The sequence below is a fragment of the Lates calcarifer genome, linkage group LG2 (genome assembly GCF_001640805.2).
Source record: "Lates calcarifer isolate ASB-BC8 linkage group LG2, TLL_Latcal_v3, whole genome shotgun sequence".
Lineage (NCBI taxonomy): Eukaryota > Metazoa > Chordata > Actinopteri > Centropomidae > Lates > Lates calcarifer.
The window spans coordinates 2,522,028-2,541,327 of NC_066834.1; the positions used below are offsets into that span (position 1 = coordinate 2,522,028).

Here is a 19,300-nt window from a genome sequence, read left to right on the forward strand (position 1 = left end):
AAACAATCTCTCCCATTGGCAAAAATATATCCATGGAGTACATCTACAAATAGTCTGTTCATTTTTTAACAAAACATGAACACATGGTCAGTGGTATGTTTTGAAATTCTGGGAACTAAACTTTAATTGCATCCCCAGGAAAGAGACTCTAGTAGTTCATTTGAATTTGACCGGCTCACCCTTGAATCCCTTCAGGGAACTCCACCCATGTGTAGGAGGCTTAACTAGCAAAACGTTCACCGCGCTGTCAGCAGAATAAAAATTAAGAATATTAAAGAGCATGAGGTTCTGAACAATAAAAAAGAAAGAATCAGACAAGATAAAGACACGTCGGACTCCCTACTCATTCTACTCAACTGTTCTTATCCACAAACACAATCTGGGTAACTCATGAACCAAAACAGGGCAGTGCAGCAGCAGTGAGTCATTAGAGACTGAGTCTGACCAGACAGGGAAAATGATTTTCCTCTCAGGTCAGATACATCCTGCACACAGCCTATATTTCCACCTAATTTTAACCAAAACACAACATCATAGTATTCAAGACAACCAGAGCATTATATGACAAGACTCCCCACTAACAGGAGATCAAGCCAACACTGGCAGGTTATGTTGTGCTCTGATGTTTGATGTACAAAGGTAAAGTCAATGAGGAAAATTAATTTCAAGTGGAATGAAAACAAGTGTTACATGATGTTTTAAGTACAAGCAGAAGTTAAAAGTCCAGCTCCAACAACCTTGACAAAATTAGAAGAGGAGAGCAGAAAAAAGGAGAGGAAAGAGAGCAGGGAATTCTGGGAAAACAGGCTCTATATCATACCTCCTCTTAACTGCGTTTGTTGTTGGTATTCATTCAAAAAACACCATCAGAACCTGTCACAGCATCCTTCCTGTGATAAAATCAGTTCTGCCTTTCTAATGGAGATGGTGCACAGCCTGTTAGCTGCATGTGTACATCAATGTGAAGTGCCTACTTATGCTGCAGGTTATGGCTTCGGAGAGAATTTATAGCATGGCAGCTAGTTTCAGCTTGAATCCTGCAGTAATTCTGCAGCATATTCGTCAATCAGAGATGACAGCTTTAACACAATAAAACAATAAATCACTCTCAGCTGTCATTAAAAAGTAAAATAAGAAAAGCTAGGAACGTACAGCTGCAAAACAAACGTGAAGAGACCTATAGTCAGCTTTTCTTATGTGATGAAAGACAATAATCTTCCTAGTCACCAGTCGTAAGACCAAGAAAAGGAAGTTTACTTCTTCAAAGGTCTAAGCACTCTGTAGCAGAATGGCTTGCATGCACTGTTCACTAGACTAAGCATTTGTATCAAAAATAAGATGGCCTACCTGCAGTTTCTCAATGGAAGTCTCATGCAGCAGCAGTTATCATTCACTAAACTAACTCCAAGCATTTTTCATTTGCCTGTCCTGAGGTTTTACAGTACGAAATGAATGATCTGCAGCATGACTCTGCTACAGTAAGACAGTCTGTCACACTACGCACACATTCCCCTGAGCACACACACACACACACACACACACACACACACACACAAATTGCATATGTTTGTAGTCAGATTATCTGTCTGATCTCTGATCCCTATAATCCTGCAACATCAAAAATAAATCAAACATCACAAAAAACTCAGATTGTAACAGTCATGGCAAAAATAGGCAGAGAATATTTGAGATGCTCCAAATACAGAAAAGTTTGAACAAGAAACCATCTGATGAGATCAGATCAAACAGGCAGAAATTCCAATTCACCTTTTTCAACAAAAATCCAATGCCACCTCGTCTGCAAATACCTAAGTGACTAATACATTGCAACTCTGGCAACAAAATACAGTAATTAATGGAACTGCTGCTCACCCTATAAAATAATGGTTTGTACGGAGACACATAGGTGGGTAGGTTGGTGGCTAGCTAGCTAGGTGACTAGGTGGGTTCACTGCTAGTTAGATAGGTTTGGTGGCATTATATTAATGAGTGCAAGATGGTGTAAAAGCTGCAGGTAAATGCGACCTAGCACACAAGTCGAGCATGGCAGAGCAGCTAATTCTGTTATGGATCAATATTTGCAGTTTTTGCTAGTGGGAAAACCCCCCTGTAAGAGCTGATAGTGAGGGTAATTAAGCTCAATACACAACTATTCTCATCATCATGCCTTTAAATATAATAGAATTATATTGGATACAGTGTCTTCATGCTGTCATACATATGTTCTTCATAATGCAGAGAAACAAAACAGGACAGGTGTAGTTGAATTTCATTGTACCCCGAAGGATTACATTATCTGAGCCAGGGTAATCCGTGTTTTCCCAATACTGTTTCATGAACGCCATGTCACTTGCCAGTGCTTTTGTAAAACACAGGAGTAGACCAACAGCCACTGGATCCTGTAACAATCTGATTCAGCCTAAATCCCTTACACAATCATGTCAGAGGTATTATTATGTCATCCCACCACTAAATACCCTTTTTCCTACCCCCAATCCCCATCCACCACACACATATAAAAGACAAGAGATTTGTTGTGACATTGGGTAGCTTTTGTCAGCAAGATGGCAATAGAGGAATGTATCAAATTATCCAACTGCTGAAAAATGCACTGTAAAGAATATTAAGAGACAAATCTATTGTGCAGGCCCTTGATTACATTACATTACTCTTCTGGATTTGGTACAGTGGCAAATGATAGCGTCATCAAATTTAAGCAAAAATACAGAAGCTACTGTATGAGACAAATTTGATTAGTCTGGTGAATTTTGCTGCAGAGAATCTTGGCCCTCAGGGTGTCCGAGCTTATATAGCGCAGGATACTACACTGCAGCAGACCAGTCTTTGCTTCAGTGTTATCAGCAGCAAAAAACAAAGACATTTCTGACAGATCACCAAGACTGGCAAATGTCTTCCCCTCTACTCACAGACACTGTGTGTACATGCGTGTGTGTGTGTGTGTGTGAGATATCTGTTCTCTGCTGGGAGCTAGCTGTGTCCAGACTGGCTCCAGGCTTGGTGGGACCTCTCTCCTGCAGTTCTCATTACAGAATCTGAGCAGACATGCAGCAAAGAGCAAAAGCAGCCACTGAACACACTCCCACTGGGGAGTTACATTACAGTGATACACAGGGTTAAGACAACACAGCTACTCCATGACTGCAGTGCTCAGTGGCAATGAACAACACACAGGCACCACACACAGAGGCCCCAGTGGCCCCAAAAACACACAACATCTACTAAGATACACTGATATTTTTGTGTCATTGTCTTGCTACATTATGCAGTTTAATAACAATGAAGATGGCTTCACGTCTGTTCTGCATAAACATGCTGTTCTCTCACAGTCTGTTCCCTCTTAAGTGTCTGTTTATCCTCCATTTTTCAATACGGAAGTGACATAAAACAGTTATTTTATCATGATACAAACTGTGTTTATTTAGTTGAGGCCCACTCCTATCTGTCCCTCTTGGTTACTACAGCACGCAGGCTATCAAATTATCATTCTATCGAGGAAATTAAACAGATGGATTAAATAAATTAGGTGAGGTTCCACTTGGCTGGCAGAGGGTAACTGAATTTAGAGGCTATTTTTAGCTCTCTGTATCCTGCGAGTGGGGCGAGCTTGTAGAGACTTAGTAGGCTTATTAAGTCAGGCATCAGTGGAGGAAGGTAGGCCACATCTGGTGCACAGCTCTGATACTAAAACTGGCCAGCAGGATTGAGATTTTACCAGAACAGTCCCCTCCCTGGAATTTCTATCCCACTCACATAGGCTGATCTAAATCACAACCTGGGGAATTTAAAAGGTCACAGTCTTAATACACAGAGAATGTACTCCCTTTTCAAATGCCTCATCCTTCTGTTAGGTATCATTATTATGTCTATTCTTAGAAGCATGAAGTCTTCCAGGAAATGTGCAGAATGTCTGTAGTTAAGGAGAGGTCACCTCCTTTCTCTGATACTAGTTCACCCCCCTCTATCCATGGTATTCTGTCCCCTGCACCAAATTTAGGTGCATCATTTTTCAGACTGCGGTGGCCCAGCCAATCACAGCTGCACATAACAAAGACATAACCTCTATATCAGAATACAGATGAAGCACTGTGGCTTTTGGCTACATTTCACCTCATGGCCGAGGGATGAGCTGGACTGGGTGTGACTGGGCTGCGCTCAATATTACTGGAACTGACTAGGTGAAGTAAACATCAAATCAGATGTTATCCAACACCCTGAGCAGAACCAGACCAGGCTAAAGCCACATTACATAATCTATTAAAAACAGACCACCAAACAGAACAGGCCAAACCCACGAGAGGCTCATTGATGTTAGTTTAACATGAGCTAGGTTAAAAATGTAGAAAATAATATTTATCCAGAGTTGGCCCACAATATGTCAACCTCTGTCATCTGCTGCTCACAGGTGAAATTTTGCGGTGTGGCGTTTACAGCCCAACGCCTCTTGGCTGGGAGCTGAACAGCAGGAGGGCTGACCGATGAGGGAGCACATGCAGGAATGATAAATAGGCTACGTAACCTTATCGCTGCGGCTGACATCGAGACCCTGACAGAATGATAATAAGCTTGCTATCTTTTGCATGAATCTATGGTAACACAATTAAAATTGACAGAATTCACCAAAGAACAGCTTAAAAGTTGAAATACCTGGAAACATGACCAGTAAATCCCCGATTTTCAAACCATTCGAATGTATAACAGGTCGTGCCCAGTTCACTTTGATGCTGATGGGCGAAATGTCAACACCTATGCTAACATAACACTTTAGAGAGCTCACAGTGATATTGCTGAAGATACAAACTACATACATACTACATACTCCAAAAGGAGAGGAAAATAGTCCACCAGTGCATGGAAAAGTCAAGTATGAGCAGATGTGTGAGCCTGTAAATATAAAGTATACCTCTCTGAGTCTGTGTATGGGCTGGGCCCTAATAGAAGCTGTGCAAAGGACTGAGAGGCAAACCCATGTAAACATATACATTCCTTCAGGGTATGTATCTCAGGCTCACGGAGAGGCAGGACTGCATCAAACCTTCTGTGCAGTCTAACCCATAGAGACATCCTACATTAACCATGTATATCATAATCAGCCTGAGAGATCACAGTTCTGCTGACATCAACAAAGTGGTCAGTGACCTGTGATCATGAGGCACTGCAGTGAGCATCTCTCTCTCTCTTTCTCTCCCTCTCTGTCTTCACATTCCTCTAAAGACTGCTCCATTAGTGTATATTGATATGCGCGCTCCCCAAAGACAAGCCAGCGGTTTATAAAGGCAAAACAGCCAGCTGCTTTTTCTGCTGCAAAAACAGACGAAAAGCACTTTTCAGCATGCACGGAAATTCTCCTGCCTGCACATATACTTTGTTTAAATACTTAACAGCATGCAATCCGTAGCACTTTATCTCCTGCAGCTGCTCAACAGCTTTAGCAGACACACCTCCTGAGTAGCTACGTAGCATTACGATCCCACATATGTGTCGGGAGAGGGGCTGGGATACACACCTGTGAGTCGCCCGATACACTGGCTGCCTCTTGTAAGGGACGTGTAAGGTTGACTGTCGTGGTTGGCCCAACATGTTAGCCGCAGGTCTGTGATTTGCTGTGCTGTGCCGTGCTCTGCTCTTCTCAGTGGTGCCTGTGTGTGTGTGTGTGTGTGTGTGTGTGTGTACTCCTCTCAGCCGGTAGTGCTGCTGTTGCTGACGTCCTCTGACAAGCACCGTAGCGTCAATTCATTCAAAACATCCTCTTTCCCGCCTCTCCTGTGCTGGGCTGCTGAGGTGGAGCTAAAAATACACGCAGTCACTGAACTGTCCCCCGTCTCCATGAGCGTTAGGCTTGTGATGGGTATAATTAAGGCCAGCCAACCTCACCAATACATCATGTAAGAGGCCCCAGAGCATGAAGTGAAACCCCAGCTACAAAGCATTTGCCATAACCCATGTAATCACATTCTCTTCTCTCACATCACCTCCCTGTGGTGGTACTGTTTCTCTCCTCACCTCTCCCGTGCTCTCCTCTAATGTAATGCGTTCCTCAGCGCAGCTCTGCCATCAGAGCGCTTCCCTGAACTGGACGCCCTCTCTGCTCCATTCCCTCTGCAGTCATGCAGGCAATACACAGCATGCACCATGAGCAAGAAGAGGGAAGAGGAGAGTGAGGAAGGAAGGAAGAGGAATCACAGTAATGAGTAAGGAAAAAGGAGAAAGAGATGAGGGAGTGATGGGGGAAGTGAGAGGACTTAAACTTAAATACTGCACATTATGTAATGATACATAATTGTATAAAATATCTGCTGATCTTTATACTCTTAGCACTCTATTATTATTAATATTTAAGGTCTCAATGGTTGTGTTATTATTTAACACAGAGATGATGAGCAGCTCTTGTGTTTTCAGTACACACTGCATTATTTCACATCAGTGTCCAACATGAGCATCTAAAGACTTTTAACAGCTTTAATAGGAAACTGTGTAACAACCACCAGATCAGATGAAGGGCAGAGAGTGTGAGTTGGGAAGAGATCAGATGACATGAGAAATGGAAGTGAAGCCTGGGCTACGACCCAACAGCTGAGGAGACTGATGACTCTGCCATGCTAGAAAATGCCTTCTATCAGCTTTTAAAAAGAGTGGGGGTCCCTTTGAAAAATGTTTCCTGTACCAGCGAAGGAGTCAGGAAGTCAACTAGCAGATTAAACTGACAGTTCCTGCACACATGCACACACATAAACATGCAGGTAATGCATCCAGCTGCTGTTGCCCTCATCCCCTGAGTTCCATCCTCTGCTGCTCCTTCTCATCCATCTACACTCTCCTTCTCATCTCATTAGCATATCCCAGGAGTCGAAGGCACTCGCACTGCAAGTAAAGACCTCTTCAGTGCTGTGCAGATTATACCAGGCTGACAGATCTCCGGGTCTAACCACTGCCAATGGCCATCTGAATTGAGCATTAGCCCTGTATTACAGTAAATCATTTCACTGCATGGAAAAACTGCAGCATGCACACCAGCATGTACAACAACTCTGTACTGCCAGAAAACAGCAGTTTCAAAGTTTCTGCATTAAAAAAATGATGCACATAGTAACTAATTTTCATATCTGTGCAAATAAGGGTTTAAATATATATATATATAATTTGTAATTACTTGTAAACTGACCTAAAGAGCAATAAACAAGTAATATTACAAGGTAGTTGCACTTTTCTTAATATTGTGGTATTGCTACTTTTCACATTTCTGAATACTTATTTCACCACTCCACATAACAAATAGCATAAACTATATGGAAACGATTGAAATGAACAAATATTCTCTGATAAAAGTATCAGTTCATATACTTTAAAACAGGGAACACAAATCCTGATCAGTGTTACATAAGTACTTAGATAAGTATGAATCCAACACAGAGACCACAAAGCAATAAATCATTTGAAGGCATACAGATAGAACAAAAATAGAAGTGGATTTTTTGTAGCTTCTAAAAAGTGAAACTTCACTGGCTAGCCTCCACTTGTACAACAGGCCATGTTATATTATTTCTGTGACAATGTGTGACACTGTTTGAATACAAATGTGCAGTAGATTTATCCCTCTCTTCTTACCCAGATTCAGCCTATCCCCAATATCTGAAAACTACAGAGTCCTCTCAGTCATACATGTTGCTACATTGCTACTCACCAGTTAGTGATTAGATGCAGTTCAAAAGTCTAAAATGTCCAAATTTGTCCTTTTCCTGAAGACGACCAATGAGAGGAGTCCTTTCTGTTCTCTCTGTTAAGGTATATTAACTGCGCTTGTTTTCACTGTGTGCACAGGGCTAAGTGGGTGTGCTAGAAAGGACACAAAGAGCAGTGTCAGATAGGAGTATAACTGCTGTTTCAGCCCTCTCTCTCTACTTTCGATCACTCAGTAACACTGCCAGCACTTACAGTACACAGCTCTGCTTGGCCTCTCCAGGGAGGAATAAAATGATAACACTCTATTGTTTAGTCCCTACATAGAGAATGAAGACAATGGAAAGGAAAGGGCCTGACTTACTAAGAAACTCTGAAGCCACCGCTCCTTCTGGTGACCACAGATGAGCAGTGGTCACCTCACTGTGATGCCCAGTCAACATAAAGTGCTGACACTGGTCTCTACCTGCAACCAGAGCCTTCCGTCTCTCCCCGAGTCCTCCTTATCCGATCACATCCCAGTCAGCCAGGGAGAGAGGGAGACAGGGATGGAGGATGGAGGGCAGACTATAGCTGAGAGGCTGGCTCAGGCTGCTGCAGTGCCGGTTCAATAATCCACAGACAGACATATAGATAAGAGCACAGGGCTGAATGAGGGTGGTTTAGGTCGATACGTACGATGGACAGCCAGGTCAACATTCATACCTCACTCTGTCACCTGCTCCCGCTGCTGTCATCCTGGCTGTTGTATAACAGAATGAAGCTATAAAAACATTGAATCAATCCCAGATAACCTGACACCCATCAAACTAGAAAAACCACAAGAGTTAGGTTGATAGACTCAGAAAGGCAGGATATACTGTCAAATAAATAGAGAACCATAGGACTGTATGAGGGTGAATCATTCTGTCAGAGTTAAAACATAAATAAATAGAAGTTCTTTTCAACATGGCAGGTTGTAGATGGAAGCCTGCACCATTAGAAAAACATTTAAACCGAAGCAAACGTCACAAACTGTCAACAAGACTCAACAGCAGTATCTAGTGGCTACATACAGAACAGCACTTTACAACAAGGATACAGCACATGCACATTCTTCAGCCAGGTCTCCATGATTCACTGACAGATAAAGGTGAGACAAAAAAACCTTCTAGATAAAATATAATCATATAATAAAGTATGTTTTCAAAATCACCATTACAGCTTGAACAATCCCTGCTTCTTTTCACTGGGTAACAATCTCAAATTATCAAATCACACAGATTTAGAATAGTGAAAAGGAGAATCCATCAGATCATGAATAAGAAATTAGCTTTGCATCTCTGCACTGAAGCAAATTAAATTGGATTGGTTTGCGAGAACTCACACAGCTGTGTGGTCAGTGTGTTCAATAAATGCTGCAGTGAGTGAAATTGCCCTTACCACCAGATCTGCTCTCACTAGCAGTGGCCTGCTCATTTGTCCTTTTCACACTCAATATTCCATTAATGAAAACGGCAATATTCAGTCGAGTAATCCACAATGAGAAACATTTTTCAGAGTGCATACGCTCAATCTGCTACTGAACATAAGCTTATTGAAGTGTTGGGTTATTCAGACTTCAGACAACATATCTTAATAAATACATAGAGAGTAGAACACAAACCATTATTACTAAAAATCTTGTGATTGGTCAATAAATGTAAGATTAAGCAGATGAATGTGTGTAGAGCGTCCAGGTGTTACGATGAAAAATAGCTGTGAGCACAGAGAACTTGCACACTGTGAGTTGGGAATGAGGGTTTTTTTTTTTTTTTTTTCAATCAAGACATGGCACCATTTCCTGCTCTCATAAGACCATAGGGCTCAGAGAAAAATCAATCAGGTTCAAGGTCATCTTGTATTTAAAAAGTTGTTTTCTTTCATGTCTTTCTGTTTTCTGACTGAACCTTTTTCTCACAGTAGCTCAGTTTCTCATTTTCACAGAAGCATCTCAGTGTCAGAATATGTCGTATTATAATTATGATGTTTTGGCCACATGTTATCAAGCTGGAGGTGGAGAAACACTGGACTTCATGCGTAGCCATGTTTCTGGACACTTGATGCATCTAAGTCCAACATTCTCTCTCGGTAATTTCACTAACTTGCTGATAAATGACCCTAAAAAAAGATTTTAGTGAGTTTGTCTGTGAGAGCGAAATGTTTCACATTAAACATAGTCACCTGATCCTTTGTTAATATACATAAAATATATTGATTAAAGCAACGTGAACACTTTTTTTCAGATAGAAAAAGTTTCATAGATTCTATGTGTAGCATGTAGGTGATAGTTTTAGCAAGTGCACAGTAGCAGTTTTATAGCCAAATCCACTTTTCATGCAATATCGAAATATCTAACTTTTACCAGATGGACATACCTTCACTGACACCTAAGCATTTTTTATCTAAATGCAAGTTTTCTTTGCTTGCAGAGAACCAGCACTAATACACTATCCTGTAATTGATGTTCCACCTGTGATACGAGTTTCTCACATTTAAATCAATTTCCATATTGCTTGTCACTTTTACACCAAACGCTGGAATGAACTGGACAAAATAAAAATGAGTATTTCATGAAAAAGGTTAGGTCTCTGCTATGCTCTCTGCAAAGACTTTCTCTTCTGATACAACATCCATCTTCCACCTTTGCGGCTGCTAACTAATCACTTCTCCTCTCACCCGTCTGCTGAGATGAGAACAGTGTGGGACCTGCTTCTCTCTGCAGTGGCTCCAGTCACATTCGGGCTCTGACAGAATGCGGCAGAAAAACTGTCATCTGAATTCAATCAGAGGGAGAGTATAGAAACTCTTTCTTTCCTCCTGAGAGGCAGTAGCAGGTACTCAGGTGCAGAGCTTCCTTCTTTGACAACATGAAAACAGTGACAAGTGACAAAAAAGCAACAAAAGAAAAGTTTTATTCACCTGTATAAGATATTTAGATTTTTGTGCCGGTTCCTTTTAAATTTGCTGTATCATATTACAGCCACCCAGACCATATTAACATTGATGTATTAAAACTAACACCGATTTTACACGAGGAAACAACTTAACTTTCACTATGTGATACTATTAAACCAGTGTTACCTTGTCTCAGTCTGCCTCTCCTCCTTCTCCAAACTGGAGAGCTCCAGCTCAGCAGCCAGCTCCGTTTCCCGATCGGCCGAGTTGGTCCCCTGACCAAGGGGCAGGCAACTGCAACAGCAGGTCCCCATCCCAGCTCGGGCATCTCCCCTGCTCTGTTTCTGCTCTGATTCCTGCTCCAGCTCTGACTGGACGACCTGCTCAAGCTGTCTGGACAGTGAATGACTCATTCTAGATAATGTATATCATCACACAGAGCACACCTCAGGCCCGCAGCTCTTAATGTATTCATTCATTGCAGGTTCCCCCCGGTTAAATATTGCAAGTCCAAACAAGGCCTGATGGAAAGCTTCCCTTCTGTTCTAAGGCACAAATGTCCACTGTACCAGACTCTCAATCTCTTCTTTGTTTTCATCCTCTTTATTCACTCCACTTTAACCTCTAACTCTATATGTAGGCCCGACAGTACTATAGAGTATGTATTGTCTAACTGTCACACGCCTCGATAATAAGTCACCGTGGACATGATACTGACAACACAGCTCTGTTTATACAATGTTCTTGCCTCAAGTGAAGGTTCAGGCCGGCTCACGAGCGACGACAGAAGATAGATGCACAAACATAAAAGCTGGACACGATTTAAACATGATACAAGGATTCTACTGATAATGACAAATGGTCAACATAAATCACCGTGCAAGAGATTCGCCACCTCACCAACATCCCATTTGCAGTTGCTTGGCCATGAATCTTAATTTCAATTTCAGTATCCCTGCATCTGCAGCTAAAGATGGCGTTAACACGTGCGCTGTTGCCATGTTCACAGGATTAATGACGCCTGCTTCAAGGCAAGGCTGTGTCGAAGCGTGTCTCTTACAGGGAAATAAAGTGTTTATAATGTTCCATGTAGTTTGTGTGTGTGTGTGTGTGTGTGTGTGAGAGAGAGAGAGAGAGAGAGAGAGAGACCATCACTTTCTCTGGGAAAAAAAAGAACATCAAGAAAATACTTTGGGTGTTATTTTTGTGACGGTGCAAAGACTGGCAAAAGAGTACCTGCTATTCTCTTGACCTTGAAATGCATTTAGCCTGTTCATTCAGTATTTTCATTCCCTGCACAGCTTACATGGTGCAATGGTGAAAAGAGAAGCGCAACAAGCCGGGGACTTTAAATAAAATGAGGCAGCACAAGCTAAGGTGCTGGTATTTTGTCAAAAACTAGGACTTTGATGCCACATTAAGACCACATATGTATTCAGCTCATCACTCATTTCATAATTTGCCTGTTTCATCAGCAAGCACAAATAAATACATGATGATGCCTCAACCACAGAATAATGAAGATAAAAAATAATCCCTTTGAATACAATTTCTAACCAGCAGGCATTTTTAAACATAAAGGAAGGAAGTCTAACTTTGACAAAGCATTTCCTGCAACATGGTAAAGTAGTGCAGTGTTTTTTATTCCACTGTCATAATGCCCCCCAAAATCACATTTCTTTATTTTGCGAAGATAAAGCAGGAGTAATCGGAGCCATCCAGATTATGCCTGTCAAGAATGACAGAACCATTTCAAGAGTATCTATTTTCAACTGAAGGTCACTGTCTCCACAAACAGCTTGAGGGAAGGTGGAGAAAGAGACAGACTGAACTGTGTTTACACACAAGAGTCTGCAGAGGTGATATACATTTGAACCAAATGATGAAAAACATGTCCAGACACTATGTTGATATACAATCATGAGAAAAAAGGACAGTATCTGATGATGATGATGAGTGTCCTGGACTTAATTCAAAGTACAGGCCCACTGTGGTGCAACGTCTACAAATGTTACACATGTAAATGAAATCTAAATATATCTGCGTGTCATATAGTATGATGATATGAGGCTGGTACATTGTACAAGCTTGTGGGTGACATGGCCCTTTTGACTTTCTGTCTCTTCTCACAAAAAATCTGATCAAATGCAGCTCAGCTGCTAATTTGAATGTTAACAAGCTTATGCTGATCGTGTGCTTATCAGGCATCTGTTGTAAACAACAACCTGTCAGAGAAAAAAAAATCAACAACAGAGGCATAATGCAAATTTTACAGCTAAAGAGCAGACTCGGTAAAAACAGGATGTAACAATTTAAAAACTTCCTACGACAAAGTAAGTAAAAATGTTTAAGATAGCTATTCACCCTAGTAACAAATATAATAAATATAGTTCCTGCAGTATGGGACCCTATAGAGGTCAACAAGAAAACTGTAGGGTAAATACAACTCAGCCTGTGAGGTGTACAAAAGCAGTTTCTCCTAATAACCAGGAACAACAAGTAAACTGGGGAAGTGTAAGAGAGAGTGAAATTACTAGTGAAAAGCGTTGAGTCTGTTTCTGAGTATGAGGGCAGACCTGCACACCTGCACTATATAAATATGTAATTAACATTTGCCCAGTGGAGCTCACATACAGTAGGAAAGCTGTTGGTACTCTGGGATCCTATTAAGTCAAACATCTGTGACAAGAAGTTCCAACTGGATGAACCTAATGACATACCCAGCTTCATCCATACCTTCTTGTCTGTGGCATCCAAGCACAGCTTATACATGATCGATTTACAGATATCAGCTTCTATGCTGGTATCCACAGTGGAGTACATTACTTAAATAGACTCAGTGAGGAGTGAAGCTCTATCTAATTGGTATTCATTGATGTTTCCCAAGTCTTTCTGCATTACTTCCCATGGCTCTCCACAAAGATTACCAAACAATGTTCCTTTACATGCACGGCCCTATGTGCAACCATGAGGTTACTCAGCAAATCTAACAGCAGTCAGTCTCATCTATAATACTCAGTGGAATTTCAGAGTCATGTCAGTGAATTATGTTGTTAAGCTTCAATACTTAGTGATGAAGTCTGAGGCCACAGACTCAGTTTTAATCTGAGCATTGACCAGTTCTGTAGTGGAGAATGACTTTGCCATTTCAGCTGCTTCTTTGGAAAAACAAAAACAAAGCAACAAAAACATAACTGGACTGTCTTCCTGCCTGGGCCTAAAGGAGGACCAGTTGGGAAAACACTTCAAAAGCGTTGTCTGTGTTGTCAAACAAAACTCATGCCCTAAATCCACTGTGGTAAAGTTATCTCACACAGAATGGCCCTGCACAGAGGAAAACAAACAAGTTTTACCTTCATTTTAAAAGTTTAAAAGTCAATGTTCAGTGTCAAGGTTACAATTTGACAGGCACAATATTCCCAAATAGCTCAAGTTAAAAACTTTTTTCTGACATGCAGTTATTTTTCTTTACAGAGCACAAAAGTTACCCAGAAGCACACACATGACTTTTATGTAAAAGAATCTTTAATCTGGGAGGTTAAGACTATCTGACAACCTTGTGGCTAAATTCTGTCCTATCCTTTTTGGCAATGAAGTTTTGAACTCTGCACTGAGGTATGGATTTGCTGTGTTTGCAGAAAAATAAAGCTTCATTAAGACAGCCTGAAGATAAGGGCCTATAGGGATACTAAACCTCTTTTTTATCCTCTATTAAAATGCCCTGCTTCAAAACTCCCAAAACATCTCATGGCTAATTAACTCACGCTGTCCTGATCAAAAATAGTCAGCTAGTTTAAAAAATATGCAAGCACAACCTAAAAACATAACAAACAGAAGGAGAGTGGGAAGATAAACACCACTAAAAATCTGAGATAACAATAAAAAATTGATGGGATTATCACATAAAACGAATAAATGAGGCTGAGATAAAAACCAAGTATGGCTGTTTTTGGTGTGAAATCTGTGAGTTTTAGTGCAGATATCAAACACTTCCTCCTGGACTGTCCCACAGCATTGTAAGCTCATTCAACAATGTGGACTGTGTCCTCAACAGGACACCATTGTACCTCAGTGGGGTCATTTTTTCCCTTGGGGAGCTATAGAATTGCACATTTCCTATGTTCAGTGAGTGCCAGTGATGTGGTGGAGGGTAAACCTAACTGAACTCTCTTTTCCTGCTTTCACCTGAGAATTACTCAACACAAATCTGTAATAAACCATATTCAGAATACATTAGTTAGTTGTGTTATATTACACAGTAAGTTACAAACATCTAATTGCTACACATGTCAGTTTTCTGCCTTATTTTCCTCTCCAACTGCTTGTACTGATGCACATCCATTAGACCTGTAATACAGACCTGTTTCATCTGTCTGTCTTCAGGGATTGAAATGGGATGATTTTGGTAGATGATTTTCAATTTGGGTCACTTCCTTGGAGATCAGCCAGAAGTATGACAGCCAGACACACTCTATTTCAATCTGCTGCCACAGATGACAACAGACCTCACCCATTAGTGAGGGTGAGTGTTAGTGACAGTCCCCTCCTCCAGTTTCCACAGTTCAGTTATTGATTTGTTAATGTCAGCATGTCAAAAGTACTGAAACTGAAGCTGCTTCATTTAAACTATATGTGATCATTAATAACTCCTTCTTAGACTGAGCTGAGGCACTGAAAAAAGCTACAAAATGACACTTACACACCTGCATTTTTTGGTACACTGAACACAACATCAGCAGCCATTAATCAGATAGTTGTGGTCTGCAAGGCCGCAGGCCGGTCTACAGGACAAAGTGTGAATAAATGTGAGTTTTGCCACAGTAACAGTGTCTGAACAATCCTTCCTTTGTACTCCAACTCGGCTAAACTCCACCATCAACACACAACCAAATCTACCGAGCGTTGTCACAGCAGCACCATGTGGACTCCAGTCCTGCTCAAGTTTGCTGCTGTATGCTTCTGGATGGACAACACTTGTATATATAGAACCTACTTACTTTGTGCTAAAAATATGATTGTCCACTTCAAGTCTGTTGTTTTTAACTCACCCCAACTCAGGCTAATTTTAGGCGTCCCTGTGGTAGTAATAGCAGTTTTAAAATGCTGAGTGGCAGCCAGTTGTAAACTACAGACTAACATTTGTGATGATTTTAATGGTCTGACGTAGGGCCACAGTCCAAGTTGTTCTGTCCCTTTCCAATTTCTTTAATGTGATCATAAGGAATAATCCCTTTGGACTTGAGCCATCATCACTGTCTTCAGAGTTTAGCTTTGCCAGCTGACTTTAATAACCAAAGCTGTTAAGATATTCCAGGAGAGTTGGTTGTTTTTAATCTGCCAAACCAGCCCATGTTATAAGTGGTAATAAATGAACCTGGCCTGTGTATACACTCTTACAGCTTGAGAGCCGGGGCTAAAAGCCAGGTAAACTCAACACAAGCTACGCTTCCTGTAATTAACCCGTACACACGTGGGACAATTACAGAAGCCTGGCATCATATACGAGCAATAAATCAAATAAACCACCAGAGATACACTTTCCCACAGTGAGAAAATGACAGCACTCCATCACAAGAGAATAATAAAGTGTTGCATCAACAGAAATTTCCCCCACAGAGTTGTAATGACAAGGTCGTGCTCATCACAAGCTGCACACCAATCAGCTGTTTCTCAAAGTAATTATCCATATGAACGCTAAACAGCCATATGGGACTCCACGGTCACGCTGCTTCAGGAATTAACAGAGATCAATCCATTTATCAATGCTGTGTTTTATCAGTATTTTTGTTTTTTATTAGTCACAACTATTTATGTACATTTACATATAGACAAAATTAATTGTGTGATGTGTTACAATTTACAGTCTAATATCTACTTAGTCAAAGTCGCATGATAGAACATGATAACACAAGAACCAAGATATCTCTGTGTTGCAATAAATGAAAAATAATCACCCAGCACGTTCACCTACACAATGATCTGACTTTCTCTAACACACCAAAAGAACATGGAAAGATGTCTCAGGACAAGCTTTATGAACCACGTCGGGAACAGTCTTGGTTTGTTCCTGTCCACTGTTTGACTCCAAGAAAATTAGCCCTTGAAAAAACAAAGAAACGAGCAGGGAGCAGGAGCAAAACAGGATCCTTCCACCAAGCCAACTGGGCAACAAGTAGTGGACTGATTTAACTGCCTTGACATTTAGGCTACCATATATCACGCAACTTCACTGTTGCATTGTTCTCTTCCTCTTACAGAGAAAAACTGAGTGAACGAGGGAAACACAAAGACCACCTTCATTCTACACGCAGTGTAAGTGTCAGCAACAACAAATTTGTTAGTTGAAACCGTTTTATGTTTTTCTTTTCAAAGCCCATGTCTCTGGATGTCAGAATAGTGGCTGTGAACATCCATCTGTTTGACTCAGTGCAACATGTATTTACAATTTATGTCTTATGATCTGTGATGAGTTTCATTTTTAAAACAACTATTGCAGTGTCAGTTTTACTACACCGTTAACACTTATTTTTGAGAAGCAGACATCGCTAAAAAGAAATAGTGTCTTATGGTGTTAATTCATTGCTTCAACTGGTGTCTGCAGAGGACTGCAAAGACCTCTTATTAGTAACTATCAACCTCAGAGAGACTGCAGCTATGGGGATATAAAAACTCTCCATACAGGCCTTCTGTCTGGAGCAAATGGGGCAAACTAAAAGGGCCAGGACCAGGTTACGGGTGGTAGAACTACAAAACTTTACACAAGCTACAGTGGGAGGAGTCACTGTAATTCACAATGATCTGGCTCCAATGAAGAATTTATGTGTCCACTTTGTTTTACAGTGGGCTTTCTGTTTGTCATTGTTAGCCTGACTTATCTGATTGGTTTCAGTGTGATTTTCTGGATGGTGCTGTGTCCTGGTTTTTCTCACAGTAACCATCTGATACAAACTGACAGCGACAGACCTGAATCCACACAGAAACCCCTGTGGTATATAACACTGCAGATGGAAATACCAGCATAATGCACATAATCCAGTGTTGTGCCTTCCCCTGATTTGCAACCTGTATCTGACTAATAATTGTGGGAAAGACGTGAAAATCTGACCAAACAAAAAAAACTTCACAGCGTGGTCCGTGACTTTGGAAATTCCTGTCCTCTCTGCTTCAATAATGCAATCATACCATACATCTCTGTCACCACATGGTCACACCCCTTTCCTGCAACCTTTACAGTCTCTCTCTCTCTCTGCCACACACACACACACACACACACACAAAGGCTGTACACCTATCTAATGGAGAGAGTAGAGGTCCTGCATGGAGGATGTGAGGAGAATTTTAATAGCCTCTCTCCTGTCCTGCAAGGCACTGCCACTTTCCACTCACACTGCAGGCAGAGATAATTGGTTTCACCTATCAGATGAGACCCCTGTGTGTTAATCCATATGTTGGCATGTGTCTGTGTCATCTGTCATACAGCCCTACATGCATATTTTCAGATAGAAATAGTGTGTTTTCAGCGCACAGCCCGTTCATCTACTTTGAGCAGCAGCGTGTGATTGCAGTGTCAGAAAGGAAACGAAAGGAGCAGAAAGGCGTTTTAAAAGCAAACAAGCGGCAGAAAGGACCAAACTGCACACGGTCAAACAAGGCATCAACAACGCTCATGAGTCCACTCACTTGATGAAGTAGCTTGCTCCTTCGTCCGTGAAGCCCTCTTCCCATCCTCTCGGCAAGTCTACAACACGAACAAAAAAACACACTGAACGACCCGCCACAGACAGAAAACACACTGCAGCAAAAAACCAAAAAACACAACCGTCCCCTCGGTATCCTACAAATCTGTTAATTTGTCGCGTACCTGACCGGATCATGTGTCCCGAGTTAACCGGTTCACCAGTGCGTGGATGTAGCCAAGTGGTGCTATGAGTTTTATCACTGCAAGAACAAGACACCTGTTACTGAACGACAATAAAAACAACAAAAAGCCTTCACACCGCGATAACTACGACTCGTAAAAGTATCTGAAGCCGCTGACTGTAGTTAAACCCGCTCACTTAATAAAGAAGACCCGGCCATCTCTGCAAACTCCGTACGACCAGTGGTCAGGTAGGGTGTCCCGTCCGAGAGGTGCCGCCATGATCTCTCGTCTCTGGCTCAGGCTTGTCCCCCTCTCTCCCTCCTCTCCAGTCCGCAGACTTTTCCAGGGAGTCCAGATAATAACCACCGCTAGGGCTGCATAGTTTTTTTTAAAGGGGACGAATACCAAGCCGTGCAACAGACCCAGACTCCCTCCGACGCTCCGCGTTTTTGTTGTAATTCGAGCAGACGGAAAACGAGCCAACCTGTTCTCACAAGTAGCAGTCTGCTGCGTGATTAAAACATGTAGCCCAGACCTCCACAGTGGAATAAGAAATGAAGCCCACTGCGGAGAAAAGTGGGGTGTAGCCTCCAGGGTGTAGGAGAAGTGAACTGGACTTCAGCTCTGGATCTTTCTTTAGTAAGAAGAGACAACATGCTGTAATCCTAAAATAATTTACACACACTAAAGTAAAAATGTAAGTCTTAGGGATATTAAAGGATGACATATCTCAGCTACACCAAAAGGAATTAACCTGCTCAGTTATCTCTTTTCAAGCTATATAGATTGTGGCAGTGTGTGTGTGAGAAAAGATGTTTTATCACAGGC

General features: G+C 41.5%; 1 protein-coding gene across 7 annotated transcripts in view; it reads right to left on the reverse strand.

Moving 5' to 3' along the window:
- The window catches only part of plekha7b (pleckstrin homology domain containing, family A member 7b), a 65,110-nt gene extending 46,058 nt beyond the window's left edge, over positions 1 to 19,052 (reverse strand). For 3 of the 7 annotated variants that reach the window (XM_018684985.2, XM_018684983.2, XM_018684981.2), the window contains exons 1-3: positions 18,669 to 18,854; positions 18,473 to 18,549; positions 18,292 to 18,349 (exon numbers count right to left, since the gene is read on the reverse strand). In XM_018684985.2, the coding sequence (XP_018540501.1) occupies positions 18,292 to 18,349; positions 18,473 to 18,549; positions 18,669 to 18,751 (218 nt within the window). In that variant the 5' untranslated portion in view covers positions 18,752 to 18,854. Of the gene's footprint in view, positions 1 to 7,699; positions 7,847 to 18,291; positions 18,350 to 18,472; positions 18,550 to 18,668 lie in introns of those variants that run through there. The other 4 variants (XM_018684986.2, XM_018684987.2, XM_051073765.1 and 1 more) reach the window with 4 other exon arrangements.
- Between the last annotated feature and the right edge of the window lie 248 nt (positions 19,053 to 19,300).